We start from the raw sequence: 18,971 nt of genomic DNA, 5'->3' as shown, positions 1-18,971 counted from the left end.
GGCCAGCAGGCAGTCAAGACAGACAACACATTTAGTGGAGTATTCAGTTCAAGGCCAGCGGGCAGTCAAGACAAACAACACATTTAGTGGAGTATTCAGTTCAAGGCCAGCGGGCAGTCAAGACAAACAACACATTTAGTGGAGTATTTAGTTCAAGGCCAGCGGGCAGTCAAGACAAACAACACATTTAGTGGAGTATTTAGTTCAAGGCCAGCAGGCAGTCAAGACAGACAACACATTTAGTGGAGTATTCAGTTCAAGGCCAGCGGGCAGTCAAGACAAACAACACATTTAGTGGAGTATTCAGTTCAAGGCCAGCGGGCAGTCAAGACAAACAACACATTTAGTGGAGTATTTAGTTCAAGGCCAGCGGGCAGTCAAGACAGACAACACATTTAGTGGAGTATTTAGTTCAAGGCCAGCGGGCAGTCAAGACAAACAACACATTTAGTGGAGTATTCAGTTCAAGGCCAGCGGGCAGTCAAGACAAACAACACATTTAGTGGAGTATTTAGTTCAAGGCCAGCGGACAGTCAAGACAGACAACACATTTAGTGGAGTATTCAGTTCAAGGCCAGCGGGCAGTCAAGACAGACAACACATTTAGTGGAGTATTTAGTTCAAGGCCAGCGGGCAGTCAAGACAAACAACACATTTAGTGGAGTATTCAGTTCAAGGCCAGCGGGCAGTCAAGACAGACAACACATTTAGTGGAGTATTCAGTTCAAGGCCAGCGGGCAGTCAAGACAAACAACACATTTAGTGGAGTATTCAAGTTCAAGGCAGACAACCCCTGTCTTTACTATGACTCACTGACTACTCAGGTGAGCCAATGAAAAATACTCTTTGCATTAGACAAGTTCCCTCCCTTTTACTAACAACACTCCCCCCCCCGCCTTTCATTACCACCTCACGGGTCTCTCCCTTTCACCAACACCTCACCTGTTCCCTTCCTTTCACTGGTACCTCACCTGTTCCCTTCCTTTCACTGACACCTCACCTGTTGCCTACCTTTCACTAACACCTCACCTGTTCCCTACCTTTCACACCTCACCTGTTCCATACCTTTCACATAAGTTTCACGTTTTCCTTACCTTTCACCAATGCGTTTCTTGCAGGTGGGGCAAAAGGTGTCTTCGGTGACATCAACACGTATCCTCTGGTACTGGATTCGCTGTTCTGTTACCTGGACACAACACAACGTTATCGCCGTCAGTATCATTGCCATCATGGCGTAACAATGTGATATTTATCTATAAAAAGGCGTATGTGTGTGTGTGTGTGTGTGTGTGTGTGATATAATTCGCTGACCATCAGATCTATACATGTTTATGGCATTTTATGTTTTAATTTGTTATTTTTGTTATTTCTACCAGCGACTGCGATTTCTGTCACGTTATAAAAATGCATGAGGCAGTGACGTGTGTGTGTGCGCGTGCGTGCGTATGTGTGTTTGTGTGTGGGTGTGTGTGTGTGTGTGTGTGACTTGAGGCGAGGAAGCTCGAGTGTATACTGCTAGTATTAGTGAATGTATTTTTATACTCATGCTGTCCAGTGTTGTTTTTAAACTTAATGTTGTTGATCAGTTTGTATAAATGATGTGTGTGCTGGTGTATATGGCTGGATTGAAATGTTTCTTAACTGCAATGTCATCACAAATTCCCAACCTTGGGCAATTAAAGATTCTGTATTCTGTATTCTGTAACAATAAGAACATCATCGACATAAACACAGGCAGACAGGCACACAGACAGACACAGGTAGACAGACAGACATAGACAGACATAAACACAGGTAGACAGACAGACATAGACAGACATAAACACAGGCAGACAAACACAGACAGAGAGACACGGGTAGACAGACAGACATAGACAGACATAAACACAGGTAGACAGACAGACATAGACAGACATAAACACAGGTAGACAGACAGACATAGACAGACATAAACACAGGTAGACAGACAGACATAGACAGACATAAACACAGGCAGACAAACACAGACAGAGAGACACAGGTAGACAGACACACATAGACAGACATAAACACAGGCAGACAGACAGACAGAGACACAGGTGGACAGACAGACATAGACAGACATATACACAGGCAGACAAACACAGACAGACACAGGTGGACAGACAGACCCAGACAGACATAAACACAGGCAGACAGACAGACAGAGGTAGATAGACAAACACAGACAGACAGACAGACAGACATGCAGACAAACACAGACACACGCAGGCAGACACAGGCAAACGGACAGACAGACAGACAGACAGAGGCAGGCAGACACAGGCAAACGGACAGACAGACAGACAGACAGACAGATACATGCAGGCAGACAGACAAACAGACTCAGGCAGACAGACAGACACAGGCAGGCAGGCAGACAGACAGACCGACACAGGCAGGCAGAGAAAGATAGACAGACACAGGCAGGCAGGCAGACAGACAGACCGACACAGGCAGGCAGGCAGAGAAAGATAGACAGACAGAGGCAGACGGACACACAAACAGACACCCATTAAAAGCCCAAAGAAACTGTCTTGAAGGTCACTGGAATGATGTGTGTAGCTAGGGCTCACCCAAATTGGGGGCAATCAATACAGTGATGAAGAAGGTGGGGGGGGGGGGGGGGGGGGTAATCGACTGAAGCCCCTACAAGCCTATACAGGAAGAGTAAAAGTCACAGACATAAGGGGGAAGAATAAAAAAGGGTGAGGTCACAGAGTCAGCAGAGAGAGATATAGACATCACAAAATCCCGGAATGTTAATGGCCCATTGTGTGTGAAGACCAGCAGATAGTGTAGTGGGGCAGCCAGATAAGGCAACACCAGATACACTGCTAACACAGACATAGAAAGAGCTGACTGTTCACTCTTCTGGAGACAGCCCTATCTCATCGTCTCTTATTTGCACTGCTGACTGTTCACTCTGCTGGAGACAGCCATATCTCATTGTCTCTTATTCGCTGTGCAATATTTCAGCTCTTCTCCCCCTCCATCTTCTACCCAGCCCCCCCCCCCCCCCCCCCCCCCCCCCCGTGGTGGTATGGTCATGTAGAAGTCAGATCTGAGATGGAGAGTCAATAGTTTACACAGGAAGGGTAGTACCTTTATGTTTAGTATGTGTTCCCGTGGTGGGATGGTCATGTAGAAGTCAGATCTGAGATGGAGAGTCAATAGTTTACACAGGAAGGGTAGTACCTTTATGTTTAGTATGTGTTCCCGTGGTGGTATGGTCATGTAGAAGTCAGATCTGAGATGGAGAGTCAATAGTTTACACAGGAAGGGTAGTACCTTTATGTTTAGTATGTGTTCCCGTGGTGGTATGGTCATGTAGAAGTCAGACCTGAGATGGAGAGTCAATAGTTTACACAGGAAGGGTAGTACCTTTATGTTTAGTATGTGTTCCCGTGGTGGTATGGTCATGTAGAAGTCAGACCTGAGATGGAGAGTCAATAGTTTACACAGGAAGGGTAGTACCTTTATGTTTAGTATGTGTTCCCGTGGTGGTATGGTCATGTAGAAGTCAGATCTGAGATGGAGAGTCAATAGTTTACACAGGAAGGGTAGTACCTTTATGTTTAGTATGTGTTCCCGTGGTGGTATGGTCATGTAGAAGTCAGATCTGAGATGGAGAGTCAATAGTTTACACAGGAAGGGTAGTACCTTTATGTTTAGTATGTGTTCCCGTGGTGGTATGGTCATGTAGAAGTCAGATCTGAGATGGAGAGTCAATAGTTTACACAGGAAGGGTAGTACCTTTATGTTTAGTATGTGTTCCTGTGGTGGTATGGTCATGTAGAAGTCAGATCTGAGATGGAGATCGAGTCAATGATTTACACGGGTAGGACAGTACCTTTAAGTGTATGTTGACCAGACGGACCCTCCCCCCCCTCCCTCTCTCTATCTCTCTCTCTTGCTTTCATTAAAGATTGCTTGATGAGATAACTCAAAAGAATGGACTGTTTTGGATGGAGACTTCACTGTTCTTTTCACTTGCGTGCATTTTTTTTCAGCCTAAGTTACTTTGATTAATACAAGGAACTTCGCTTCAATGATTGTAATTTAGTGGGGGGGGGGGGGGGGGGTGTGGGTGTGTGGGTGGGGGGGGGGTGGGGTGTGGGGGGGTGTGTGTGGGGGGGGGGTGTGGGGGGGGGGTGTGGTTCAACTGTGGTCCTTGATTCACTAAATGACACACAATAAGGTGCTTTTTGCTACATATCCTAGAGAAATGAACGGCCATTCTGACAGTATGTATACCGTACTTTCCGGGTGACAAGGCGCTTCGTTATACAAGACGCACCCCCTTCTTTTTAAAAAAAATTGTAATCCAGTCACCCATTGGACGCAGGGGGCCGATAAGGCGCACCAAAATGACCCAGTTTTTGCCATGAGAGGTGGTTCCCCTGTCATATCTGAGAGAGGAAACACTTCCTGCACCGGGGTCAGTGACCGGTCAGTGACCGACTTTAACTGAGTGAAAATATGTGTGCTCTGTGTGTGCGGCCAGATCAAAGGCATTGTGATAGCTGGGTGGCCTTGTTTATAGACACGACCTTCTTCCCAGGGGTCAATGACCCAGTTTTTGCCATGAGAGGTGGTTCCCCTGTCATATCTGAGAGAGGAAACACTTCCTGCACCGGGGTCAGTGACCGGTCAGTGACCGAGTTTAACAGACTGGAAATCTGTGTGTGCGGCCAGATCAAAGGCAGGGCAGTACCTAGTAGCTGAAACATGCATTATCACAAGTTGTTTGACTGGTACTCAAGCGGTCTCTTTGATTTTTTTCGTATTTCATACACGGATTAGGCGCTTCGTTATACAAGACGCAGGGGTCGAACTCGAGGAAAAAAGTCGCGCCTTATGACCCGGAAAGTACGGTAACTGAAACTAACTCCCAGAGGCTGACAGCAGAGACCTTTGCGGAAACAAACACGTCAACCTTCCTTACCTAACCAGATTTTCAGTGTTTGAAACATTCTAGAGAGAAGGTGTTAAAAAGGCAATGATAAACCTACAGCCAGATTTTCAGTGTTTGAAACATACAACTTGAGAGAGGTGTTAAAAAGGCAATGATAAACTTACAGCCAGATTTTCAGTGTTTCAAACATACTAGAGAGAAGGTGTTAACAAGAAGGGCAAAGCCCATACGACTCACATGCTTTACACATTTTTCCTACCAAAATACATGTGACCTTGACCAGGTCATCCAAGGTCATGCAACACAAAGCTGTTAATTCAAGACATAGGAAGTACAATGGTGCTTATTGGCTCTTTCTACCATGAGATATGGTCACTTTTAGTGGTTCACTACCTTATTTTGGTCACATTTCATAAGGGTCAAAGTGACCTTGACCTTGATCATATGTGACCGAATGTGTCTCATGATGAAAGCATAACATGTGCCCCACATAATTTTTAAGTTTGAAACAGTTATCTTCCATAGTTCAGGGTCAAGGTCACTTCAAAATATGTATACAATCCAACTTTGAAGAGCTCCTGTGACCTTGACCTTGAAGCAAGGTAAACCAAACTGGTATCAAAAGATGGGGCTTACTTTGCCCTATATATCATATATAGGTGAGGTATTGAATCTCAAAAACTTCAGAGAAAATGGGAAAAATATGAAAAATAGCTGTTTTTTAGGCAACATTTATGGCCCCTGCGACCTTGACCTTGAAGCAAGGTCAAGATGCTATGTATGTTTTTTGGGGCCTTGTCATCATACACCATCTTGCCAAATTTGGTACTGATAGACTGAATAGTGTCCAAGAAATATCCAACGTTAAAGTTTTCCGGACGGACGGACGGATGTCCGGACGTCCGGACGTCCGGACGGACGGACGGACGACTCGGGTGAGTACATAGACTCACTTTTGCTTCGCATGTGAGTCAAAAAGGCAATGATAAACCTACAGCCAGATTTTCAGTGTTTGAAACATACTAGAGAGGTGTTAAAAAGGCAATGATAAACCTACAGCCAGATTTTTAGTTTATGAAATATACTAGAGAGAAGGTGTTAAAAAGGCAATGATAAACTTACAGCCAGATTTTCAGTGTTTCAAACATACTAGAGAGAAGGTGTTAAAAAGGCAATGATAAACTTACAGCCAGATTTTCAGTGTTTGAAATACACTAGAGAGAAGGTGTTAAAAAGGCAATGATAAACTTTTAGCCAGATTTTCAGTGTATGAAATATACTAGAAAGAAGGTGATAAAAAGGCAATGATCAACCTACAGCCAGATTTTCAGTGTTTGAAATATACTAGAGAGGTGTTAAAAAGGCAATGATAAACTTACAGCCAGATTTTCAGTGTATGAAATATACTAGGGAGAAGGTGATAAAAAGGCAATGATAAACTTACAGCCAGATTTTAAGTGTTTGAAACATACCAGAGAGGTGTTAAAAAGGCAATGATAAACTTACAGCCAGATTTTTAGTGTATGAAATATACCAGTGAGAAGGTGATAAAAAGGCAATGATAAACTTACAGCCAGATTTTCAGTGTTTAAAATATACTAGAGAGAAGGTGTTAAAAAGGCAATGATAAACTTACAGCCAGATTTTCAGTGTTTGAAATATACTAGAGAGAAGGTGATAAAAAGGCAATGATAAACCTACAGCCAGATTTTCAGTGTATGAAATATACTAGAGAGGTGTTAAAAGGGCAATGATAAACTTACAGCCAGATTTTCAGTGTTTGAAATATACTAGAGAGGTGTTAAAAAGGCAATGATAAACCTACAGCCAGATTTTCAGTGTTTCAATAATACTAGAGAGAAGGTGTTAAAAACGCAATGATAAACTTACAGCAAGATTTTCAGTGTTTGAATTATACTAGAGAGAAGGTGATAAAAAGGCAATGATAAACCTACAGCCAGATTTTCAGTGTTTGAAACATACTAGAGAGGTGTTAAAAAGGCAATGATAAACTTACAGCCAGATTTTCAGTGTTTGAAATATACTAGAGAGGTGGTAAAAAGGCAATGATAAACTTACAGCCAGATTTTCATAGTATAAAATATACTAGAGAGAAGGTGTTAAAAAGGCAATGATAAACCTACAGCCAGATTTTCAGTGTTTGAAATATAATAGAGAGAAGGTGTTAAAAAGGCAATGATAAACTTATAGCCAGATTTTCAGTGTTTGAAATATACAAGAGAGAAGGTGTTAAAAAGGCAATGATAAACCTACAGCCAGATTTTCAGTGTGTGAAATATAATAGAGAGAAAGTGTTAAAAAGGCAATGATAAACTTACAGCCAGATTTTCAGTGTTTGAAATATACTAGAGAGGTGTTAAAAAGGCAAATATAAACCTACAGCCAGATTTTCAGTGTTTGAAATATACTAGAGAGAAGATGTTAAAAAGGCAATGATAAACTTACAGCCAGATTTTCAATGGTTGAAATATATAAATACTAGAGAGGTGTTAAAAAGGCAATGATAAACTTACAGCCAGATTTTTAGTGTATGAAACATACTAGAGAGGTGTTAAAAAGGCAATGATAAACTTACAGCCAGATTTTTAGTGTATGAAATATACCAGAGAGAAGGTGTTAAAAAGGCAATGATAAACTTACAGCCAGATTTTCAGTGTTTGAAACATACTAGAGAGAAGGTGTTAAAAAGGCAATGATAAACCTACAGCCAGATTTTCGGTGTTTGAAACATACTAGAGAGGTGTTAAAAAGACAATGATAAACTTACAGCCAGATTTTCAGTGTATGAAATATACCAGAGAGAAAGTGTTAACAAGAAGGGCAAAGCCCATACGACTCACATGCTTTACACATTTTTCCTACCAAAATACATGTGACCCAAGGTCAAGGTCATCCAAGGTCATGCAACACAAAGCTGTTAATTCAAGACATAGGAAGTACAATGGTGCTTATTGGCTCTTTCTACCATGAGATATGGTCACTTTTAGTGGTTCACTACCTTATTTTGGTCACATTTCATAAGGGTCAAAGTGACCTTGACCTTGATCATATGTGACCAAATGTGTCTCATGATGAAAGCATAACATGTGCCCCACATAATTTTTAAGTTTGAAACAGTTATCTTCCATAGTTCAGGGTCAAGGTCACTTCAAAATATGTATACAATCCAACTTTGAAGAGCTCCTGTGACCTTGACCTTGAAGCAAGATAAACCAAACTGGTATCAAAAGATGGGGCTTACTTTGCCCTATATATCATATATAGGTGAGGTATTGAATCTCAAAAACTTCAGAGAAAATGTGAAAAATGTCAAAAATAGCTGTTTTTTAGGCAACATTTATGGCCCCTGCGACCTTGACCTTGAAGCAAGGTCAAGATGCTATGTATGTTTTTTGGGGCCTTGTCATCATACACCATCTTGCCAAATTTGGTACTGATAGACTGAATAGTGTCCAAGAAATATCCAACGTTAAAGTTTTCCGGACGGACGGACGTCCGGACGGACGGACGGACGACTCGGGTGAGTACATTGTCGCGCCACGGAATAACTAGCTGATCAAATGCCCGTAAATTGCAAACCCAACCATCAAATACGAAGGGAGCGAGAGCGAAAAGATTGGTGTAGAGGAGACAGTGTCACCAAACGGAGCGTCGTAGATTGGGGTGGAAACATTTCTGCACTTTTCCCTCCCGTTTGAGAACTGTTCGTGGAAATCGTGGGTCAGGTGAGCGAGACAAGTCATTCCTATCCCAGTTGGTAAGGAGGAAAGATGTCGGCAGCTTAGCACCAGCGACACGCGACAACTCTGCAATGTACTGCAGGTGAGGTTAAATTAGTGAGTTTAGTTTATCCCTACCCTCGTCAACCAATGATTTATAAAATGTTTTACTGGGAACAGGAGAAGAACAACATGATTATTGAACGTTTTCCGTAAGTTTTTCCAGGTAAAATCATGTATCATTGAGGCCGGTAAATTTAACACTGTATGTCCCTCGTAACTGCAAAGTAAGTTGTACATTTTCTTTTCCTCTTAAATATGCTGCATGGAATGGGTGGAAAATGGCAGGCGGGTATTTGTTTTGCTGTCGTATGCATGGACGTCTTTTGTGTGTGTGAATGAACAAAAGAAAGAGTGGCTATCTAGTGAGTTCAGTGATCCGAAAGATTGCTGGTTCAACATATTCCGTGCTTCTGCACTGAGTTAATATTGCTGACAGCACGCGTTCGTAGCTGGGTATCATTGTTATGAAAGACCTTGCACTGCGGGTGTAGATTTCGTGCTGTGGTATTAAAGACTGTTGGTGTAACCACTGGTCAGTGAAAGAGTGCAGCCCTTAGCTGTTCTTTTGTTATTTTGTGCGGGAGGAAAAGCAAGTTTCCTATGATAGTGACATACATTGTCCGTGGGTTGTTTAGTGCAAAAGTTCATGAACCAAGTTCTTTTATCAGAATGAATTTTAACAGTAATTGACGAGCGTTGATATGCTTAAATTGTGCAGTGGTTCAGTGGTTTGATAAGTCAGTTATATGTATTCTGATAATTAAAATAATTCTAAATAATAATATGTTTAGAAAGGTCAACTTTTATGTTGTATAATGCATAACAATTACTGTGGTGGATATATTTTTGTCGACTTGTGTGTTGGCATTTATGATAATTTTTCCACCAACTTTCGAGTTGAAGCTGTGACAATTTATTGGTAGATTGTATGGTCACTGTTGTGATGATCAGCGAGAGGAAAATTGTATTAAGTGTTTGAAACATTTAATTATTATAATATTTTTCTCTTTATATTTTATTGATAGAATTGACGCTGGAATTTATGCAATGGCATGGATAGGAATCCATAACTCAGGTTATAACTTGCCATTGTGGCGTTTGATGTTGTGATGATGTTTAGGGTTTTCATGCTGATCTACGGTTTCCCCTCTGCCGCATGGCACTCGGGAAATCGTAGGGTCGGAAAGTCTTGACACACTTTTCCGACTGCAGGTAATGGTCGCACCAGTATACGCTACTACTACTGCTGCTACTACTGCCATGGGGTCCATCACAAGAGGACAACTGTTGATCTCAACCCGTGGACATCTTAGGAGGAGTTACAGGCCGATGGATCCGGGTTTCTCCTGCTTTCGCCTTCTATAACTTTCCGCAGGATCGTCAGGCGGAGACCTCCACACTGGACGTCAGTGATCAACGTCTGTGGGGGCTGTTCTTCGTCAGCGAGGCGCTGCGAAACGTTCTTGGGAGGAGTTACAGGCCGATGGATCCGGGTTTCTCCTGCCTTCACCTTCTACAACTTTCCGCAGGATCGTCAGGCGGAGACCTCCACACTGGACGTCAGTGAGCAACGTCTGTGGGGGCTGTTCTTCGTCAGCGAGGCGCTGCGTAACGTCGTCTGCTTCCATTCGTCGCAGACAATAACGGGACTTTTCTCCGTCACACAGGCTAAGTCATTACTTACATATCTTGGGTGTTGTGTGGAAGGGGGGTCGCCGTTCTGCAGTGTAATGACACACTGAAACAGTTCTATTGATATGCGCGATTGTTTTTTTGTTTTTTTTTATATATTAACCGGTATTTCATGTGGCCAACGTACTGTATGTTCATCGAACAATTCTACATACTAAGTTTGTGTGGCTCTTCGTTTTTCAGAAACCACCAGGCCACTGGAGTGTGATTTGATTGATTGTTTTGTAAACTGTTTGTGTGTTACATGTTGAATTTAATCTTATAAATAGATGAACTGGTTTTTTGCTTCATTCTTTTTTATTTTTATTTCCCTTTTGCTCTCCTGTCTATCTGAACCCTAAAGCGTTTACGTTTGGAGATTTTATTACAATTTATGAGCGAGGTGCGAATCATATGAGAGTGTGTGAGTACTTGTGTGTGAGGCGCCGTGCGAGTGAATTGTTTTATTTTCTCTAAGCCCGCGGTTTGCGCCCGCGACATATGGTGGAGATGCCGGGGACACCTCTGTAAGAGTTCCCATCAGATAAATAGAGAGCAAGTTTTTTTTGTTTTTTTTCTCTATCTTTATTCTTTGTGACGTTTTGTGATGTTTTGTTTGTTGGACTGGGTGAGTGCTGGTGTGTAAGTGACAGCAGCGGGTGGTTGTTGAGGGTGTCTGGTGGTTTGTCCTATAGCTAGGACTGCCGCGGGCTAGATACCTGCCTCCCATTTCCTCATTCCAGGGTAGTATCTTTTCCCAGTCCTTTAATTTCAAAACTATTCGCAAACGTTCATTTTTGGTTAGACATTTTCCTTCCCTAAAATATAATTGACATTTTATTATACTTGTTCTATTGTTGTTTTCCCAAAACAATAGTACTGGTTATTTTTCCGCGATCCTGTTTAGAAATAAACCAGTGTTGGATTACGTCCGCAATTAGTGACCGAGAAACAAGTGTGTTGTTGTAAAGACAAAGATCTCCTTTTCCAAATTCGATTTCATCTATGATGCAGTAAATTTATTTCGATACATTTGTAACGTTAATGTATGAGTAACTTGTAACTTGTAAAGATATTGTGAGCTATATCGATCCATTAACGTTTAAACAGCCATTCTTTCCGTCTTATGGCAGCGAGGCCAGTTGTTGCGGCTCGAACCAGATCAGTTATGGAAGCAAAAGCGAAAGAAGCCAGAGCTCTTGCTTTGGAAGAAATTAAAACTATTCGTACAGTCGGTGAGGAGTTGGGTCTTAGGGATGAGGCTTTGCGTGAGTATATCCTTGACGAGAAGAGAGCTATTGCAGCTAGGGAAGAGAGGGAGTTAGAAGCCATCAAAATAGAGACTGAAAAAGCCAAGTTAGAAGAGTCCAAGTTGGCTAGGGCACAGGCCAAAGAGTTGAAAGAACAAGAGTTGAAAGCAGCCAGAGAGCTAGAAGAACTCAAAATTCAAGCTAAAGCAGAAGCTAGAAATGTGTTATAAGATGTTTTTTATACTTTGACGTCAAAAGAATCTAGCAATTAGAAGGAAGTGTATGTAAGAAGCGAATATGTCAGCCAATGAATAAAAGCATAAGAATGCATATTGGAGTATGTTCCGTGGTGCTAGTTCGGGCAACTCCCTGTTAGGTCGATCTTGGGGGGGAGATTTGTCGCGCCACGGAATAACTAGCTAATCAAATGCCCGTAAATTGCAAACCCAACCATCAAATACGAAGAGAGCGAGAGCGAAAAGATTGGTGTAGAGGAGACAGTGTCACCAAACGGAGCGTCGTAGATTGGGGTGGAAACATTTCTGCACTTTTTCCCTCCCGTTTGAGAACTGTTCGTGGAAATCGTGGGTCAGGTGAGCGAGACAAGTCATTCCTATCCCAGTTGGTAAGGAGGAAAGATGTCGGCAGCTTAGCACCAGCGACACGCGACAACTCTGCAATGTACTGCAGGTGAGGTTAAATTAGTGAGTTTAGTTTATCCCTACCCTCGTCAACCAATGATTTATAAAATGTTTTACTGGGAACAGGAGAAGAACAACATGATTATTGAACGTTTTCCGTAAGTTTTTCCAGGTAAAATCATGTATCATTGAGGCCGGTAAATTTAACACTGTATGTCCCTCGTAACTGCAAAGTAAGTTGTACATTTTCTTTTCCTCTTAAATATGCTGCATGGAATGGGTGGAAAATGGCAGGCGGGTATTTGTTTTGCTGTCGTATGCATGGACGTCTTTTGTGTGTGTGAATGAACAAAAGAAAGAGTGGCTATCTAGTGAGTTCAGTGATCCGAAAGATTGCTGGTTCAACATATTCCGTGCTTCTGCACTGAGTTAATATTGCTGACAGCACGCGTTCGTAGCTGGGTATCATTGTTATGAAAGACCTTGCACTGCGGGTGTAGATTTCGTGCTGTGGTATTAAAGACTGTTGGTGTAACCACTGGTCAGTGAAAGAGTGCAGCCCTTAGCTGTTCTTTTGTTATTTTGTGCGGGAGGAAAAGCAAGTTTCCTATGATAGTGACATACATTGTCCGTGGGTTGTTTAGTGCAAAAGTTCATGAACCAAGTTCTTTTATCAGAATGAATTTTAACAGTAATTGACGAGCGTTGATATGCTTAAATTGTGCAGTGGTTCAGTGGTTTGATAAGTCAGTTATATGTATTCTGATAATTAAAATAATTCTAAATAATAATATGTTTAGAAAGGTCAACTTTTATGTTGTATAATGCATAACAATTACTGTGGTGGATATATTTTTGTCGACTTGTGTGTTGGCATTTATGATAATTTTTCCACCAACTTTCGAGTTGAAGCTGTGACAATTTATTGGTAGATTGTAGGGTCACTGTTGTGATGATCAGCGAGAGGAAAATTGTATTAAGTGTTTGAAACATTTAATTATTATAATATTTTTCTCTTTATATTTTATTGATAGAATTGACGCTGGAATTTATGCAATGGCATGGATAGGAATCCATAACTCAGGTTATAACTTGCCATTGTGGCGTTTGATGTTGTGATGATGTTTAGGGTTTTCATGCTGATCTACGGTTTCCCCTCTGCCGCATGGCACTCGGGAAATCGTAGGGTCGGAAAGTCTTGACACACTTTTCCGACTGCAGGTAATGGTCGCACCAGTATACGCTACTACTACTGCTGCTACTACTGCCATGGGGTCCATCACAAGAGGACAACTGTTGATCTCAACCCGTGGACATCTTAGGAGGAGTTACAGGCCGATGGATCCGGGTTTCTCCTGCTTTCGCCTTCTATAACTTTCCGCAGGATCGTCAGGCGGAGACCTCCACACTGGACGTCAGTGATCAACGTCTGTGGGGGCTGTTCTTCGTCAGCGAGGCGCTGCGAAACGTTCTTGGGAGGAGTTACAGGCCGATGGATCCGGGTTTCTCCTGCCTTCACCTTCTACAACTTTCCGCAGGATCGTCAGGCGGAGACCTCCACACTGGACGTCAGTGAGCAACGTCTGTGGGGGCTGTTCTTCGTCAGCGAGGCGCTGCGTAACGTCGTCTGCTTCCATTCGTCGCAGACAATAACGGGACTTTTCTCCGTCACACAGGCTAAGTCATTACTTACATATCTTGGGTGTTGTGTGGAAGGGGGGTCGCCGTTCTGCAGTGTAATGACACACTGAAACAGTTCTATTGATATGCGCGATTGTTTTTTTGTTTTTTTTTATATATTAACCGGTATTTCATGTGGCCAACGTACTGTATGTTCATCGAACAATTCTACATACTAAGTTTGTGTGGCTCTTCGTTTTTCAGAAACCACCAGGCCACTGGAGTGTGATTTGATTGATTGTTTTGTAAACTGTTTGTGTGTTACATGTTGAATTTAATCTTATAAATAGATGAACTGGTTTTTTGCTTCATTCTTTTTTATTTTTATTTCCCTTTTGCTCTCCTGTCTATCTGAACCCTAAAGCGTTTACGTTTGGAGATTTTATTACAATTTATGAGCGAGGTGCGAATCATATGAGAGTGTGTGAGTACTTGTGTGTGGGGCGCCGTGCGAGTGAATTGTTTTATTTTCTCTAAGCCCGCGGTTTGCGCCCGCGACATACATAGACTCACTTTTGCTTCGCATGTGAGTCAAAAAGGCAATGATAAACCTACAGCCAGATTTTCCATATTTGAAAATATACCCAAACAAAGTCGAACGTGGGGACGAACTCACGCTGACAGCAGCCAACTGGATACAAATCCAGCGCGCTACCGACTGAGCTACATCCACGCCCCTAGAGAGGTGTTTAAAAGGCAATGATAAACTTACAGCCAGATTTTCAGTGTATGAAATATACTAGAGAGGTGTTAAAAAGGCAATGATAAACCTACAGCCAGATTTTCAGTGCTTGAATAATACTAGAGAAAAGGTGTTAAAAAGGCAATGATAAACTTACAGCCAGATTTTCAGTGTTTGAAATATATATATACTAGAGAGGTGTTAAAAAGGCAATGATAAACTTACAGCCAGATTTTTAGTGTTTGTACCATACTAGAGAGGTGTTAAAAAGGCAATGATAAACTTACAGCCAGATTTTTAGTGTATGAAATATACCAGAGAGAAGGTGTTAAAAAGGCAATAATAAACTTACAGCCAGATTTTCAGTGTTTGAAATACATTAGAGAGAAGGTGTTAAAAAGGCAATGATAAACCTACAGTCAGATTTTCAGTGTTTGAAATATACTAGAGAGGTGTTAAAAAGGCAATGATAAACTTACAGCCAGATTTTTAGTGTATGAAATATACCAGAGAGAAGGTGTTAAAAAGGCAATGATAAACTTACAGCCAGATTTTCAGTGTATGAAATATACTAGAGAGGTGTTAAAAAGGCAATGATAAACTTACAGCCAGATTTTCAGTGTATGAAATATACTAGAGAGGTGTTAAAAAGGCAATGATAAACCTACAGGCAGATTTTCAGTGTTTGAATAATACTTGAGAGAAGGTGTTAAAAAGGCAATGATAAACTTACAGCCTGATTTTCAGTGTTTGAAATATACTAGAGAGAAGGTGATAAAAAGGCAATGATAAACCTACAGCCCGATTTTCAGTGTTTGGATCATACTAGAGAGGTGTTAAAAAGGCAATGATAAACTTACAGCCAGATTTTAAGTGTTTGAAATATACTAGAGAGGTGTTAAACAGGCAATGATAAACTTACAGCCAGATTTTCAGTGTATGAAATATACTAGACAGAAGGTGATAAAAAGGCAATGATAAACCTACAGCCAGATTTTCAGTGTTTGAAACATACTAGAGAGGTGTTAAAAAGGCAATGATAAACCTACAGCCAGATTTTCAGTGTATGAAATATACTAGAGAGAAGGTGTTAAAAAGGCAATGATAAACCTACAGCCAGATTTTCAGTGTATGAAATATACTAGAGAGGTGTTAAAAAGGCAATGATAAACTTACAGCCAGATTTTTAGTGTATGAAATATACCAGTGAGAAGGTGTTAAAAAGGCAATGATAAACCTACAGCCAGATTTTCAGTGTTTGAAATATACTAGAGAGGCGTTAAAAAGGCAATGATAAACCTACAGCCAGATTTTCAGTGTTTCAATAATACTAGAGAGAAAGTGTTAAAAACGCAATGATAAACTTACAGGAAGATTTTCAGTGTTTGAATTATGCTAGAGAGAAGGTGATAAAAAGGCAATGATAAACTTACAGCCAGATTTTTAGTGTTGGAAACATACTAGAGAGGTGTTAAAAAGGCAATGATAAACCTACAGCCAGATTTTTAGTTTATGAAATATACTAGAGAGAAGGTGTTAAGAATGCAATGATAAACTTACAGCCAGATTTTCAGTGTATGAAATATACCAGAGAGAAGGTGTTAAAAAGGCAATGATAAACCTACAGCCAGATTGTTAGTGTTTGAAATAGAATAGAGAGAAGGTGTTAAAAAGGCAATGATAAACCTACAGCCAGTTTTTCAGTGTGTGAAATATAATAGAGAGAAAGTGTTAAAAAGGCAATGATAAACTTACAGCCAGAATTTTAGTGTATGAATTATACCAGAGAGAAGGTGTTAACAAGAAGGGCAAAGCCCATACGACTCACATGCTTTACACATTTTTCCTACCAAAATACATGTGACCTTGACCCAAGGTCAAGGTCATCCAAGGTCATGCAACACAAAGCTGTTAATTCAAGACATAGGAAGTACAATGGTGCTTATTGGCTCTTTCTACCATGAGATATGGTCACTTTTAGTGGTTCACTACCTTATTTTGGTCACATTTCATAAGGGTCAAAGTGACCTTGACCTTGATCATATGTGACCAAATGTGTCTCATGATGAAAGCATAACATGTGCCCCACATAATTTTTAAGTTTGAAACAGTTATCTTCCATAGTTCAGGGTCAAGGTCACTTCAAAATATGTATACAATCCAACTTTGAAGAGCTCTTGTGACCTTGACCTTGAAGCAAGGTAAACCAAACTGGTATCAAAAGATGGGGCTTACTTTGCCCTATATATCATATATAGGTGAGGTATTCAATCTCAAAAACTTCAGAGAAAATGGGAAAAATGGGAAAAATAGCTGTTTTTTAGGCAACATTTATGGCCCCTGCGACCTTGACCTTGAAGCAAGGTCAAGATGCTATGTATGTTTTTTGGGGCCTTGTCATCATACACCATCTTGCCAAATTTGGTACTGATAGACTGAATAGTGTCCAAGAAATATCCAACGTTAAAGTTTTCCGGACGGACGGACGGACGGACGGACGGACGACTCGGGTGAGTACATAGACTCACTTTTGCTACGCATGTGAGTCAAAAAGGCAATGATAAACTTACAGCCAGATTTTCAGTGTTTGAAATACACTAGAGAGAAGGTTTTAAAAAGGCAATGATAAACTTACAGCCAGATTTTCAGTGTATGAAATATACTAGAGAGAAGGTGATAAAAAGGCAATGATAAACCTACAGCCAGATTTTCAGTGTATGAAATATACTAGAGAGAAGGTGATAAAAAGGCAATGATAAACCTACAGCCAGATTTTCAGTGTTTGAAATATACTAGAGAGAAGGTGTTAAAAATGCAATGATAAACTTACAGCCAGATTTTCAATGGTTGAAATATATATATACTAGAGAGGTGTTAAAAAGGCAATGATAAACTTACAGCCAGATTGTTAGTGTTTGAAACATACTAGAGAGGTGTTAAAAAGGCAATGATAAACCTACAGCCAGATTTTTAGTGTATGAAATATACCAGAGAGAAGGTGATAAAAAGGCAATGATAAACTTACAGCCAGATTTTTAGTGTTTGAAATATACTAGAGAGAAGGTGTTAAAAAGGCAATGATTAACTTACAGCCAGATTTTCAGTGTTTGAAATAAACTAGAGAGGTGTTAAAAAGGCAATGATAAACCTACAGCCAGATTTTCAGTGTTTGAAATATACTAGAGAGGTGTTAAAAAGGCAATGATAAACTTACAGCCAGATTTTCAGTGTATGAAATATACTAGAGAGAAGGTGATAAAAAGGCAATGATAAACTTACAGCCAGATTTTCAGTGTTTGAAATATACTAGAGAGGTGTTAAAAAGGCAATGATAAACTTACAGCCAGATTTTCAGTGTATGAAATATACTAGAGAGAAGGTGTAAAAAGGCAATGATAAACTTACCGACAGATTTTCAGTGTTTGAAATATACTAGAGAGAAGGTGATAAAAAGGCAATGATAAACCTACAGCCAGATTTTCAGTGTTTGAAACATTACCTGCTATTCAGACTTGGTCGTGTGACAGACGTTTTCTTCCACACGAGATTACGTTGATTGTTAGACATCAGCTAATCGAGTGTGGAAAAAAACTCTGTCACACGACCAAGTCGGAATAGCATTTATGTCTCACAGCTTCAACTGAGGAGAGAACAAACACGTTTTGCGTACTCAAGCTTGACAAACCTAAACACAGGAGCAGCCATTGTCGAGAGATCTACTTTTTGACGGAAGTGACCGAACAATTATGAATGACGTCTCGGTATATGTGAATGACGTCATAGTCATCGTCACAGTCTGTATCTTTTGAAGCATCGCATACTTCATGACGTCTTTCTGTGTCTGCATCCGTGAAATGTTTGTTCTTTCCGGGATCTTTGTCATCTATGTTCAGAACTCTGTCCTTCCAGATTCAGACTAACAGGCCTCCTGAGCGAGCCACTTTGCAAGGGCAGCTAAATTCGCGTATGAAAACAGTACTGTCGTCTGGGATGCCGTTTTCAGTATTCTCAGCGTTGAAGAATTTGTAAAGAGAAGAAACAACAACAGCAGGAGAAATAAAAGTCGTGTGTGCATTTTGGAGGGACGATTTCGAGTTTGAATCCGTTCTTGCACATGCTCCAAAGCGTGTGACATACAATCTTGCACACGTTTGCTTTAGTAGTGGCAAAGAAGGAAAGCGTGTGACATACTTTCTTTCTTTCTTTATTTGGTCTTTAACGTCGTTTTCAACCGTTCAAGGTTATATTGCGACGGAGGGAAGGGGGGTGATGTAATAGAGCCACTTGTCAATTGTTTCTTGTTCACAA

At 40.9% G+C, this 18,971-nt stretch overlaps 1 protein-coding gene across 1 annotated transcript in view; it reads right to left on the bottom strand.

Moving 5' to 3' along the window:
• Positions 1-18,971, bottom strand: part of LOC138952058 (vam6/Vps39-like protein) — a 121,567-nt gene that overhangs the window by 2,769 nt on the left and 99,827 nt on the right. Inside the window, exon 24 of the mRNA XM_070323630.1 lies at positions 1,095-1,186. Within this exon, the coding sequence (XP_070179731.1) occupies positions 1,095-1,186 (92 nt within the window). The remainder of the gene's footprint in view (positions 1-1,094; positions 1,187-18,971) is intronic.

This window comes from Littorina saxatilis, linkage group LG17 (assembly GCF_037325665.1).
Source record: "Littorina saxatilis isolate snail1 linkage group LG17, US_GU_Lsax_2.0, whole genome shotgun sequence".
In the NCBI taxonomy this organism is placed as follows: Eukaryota; Metazoa; Mollusca; class Gastropoda; order Littorinimorpha; family Littorinidae; genus Littorina; species Littorina saxatilis.
The sequence above is the reverse complement of the archived record's forward strand: the minus strand, read 5'-3'. Positions and strand labels throughout refer to the sequence as shown.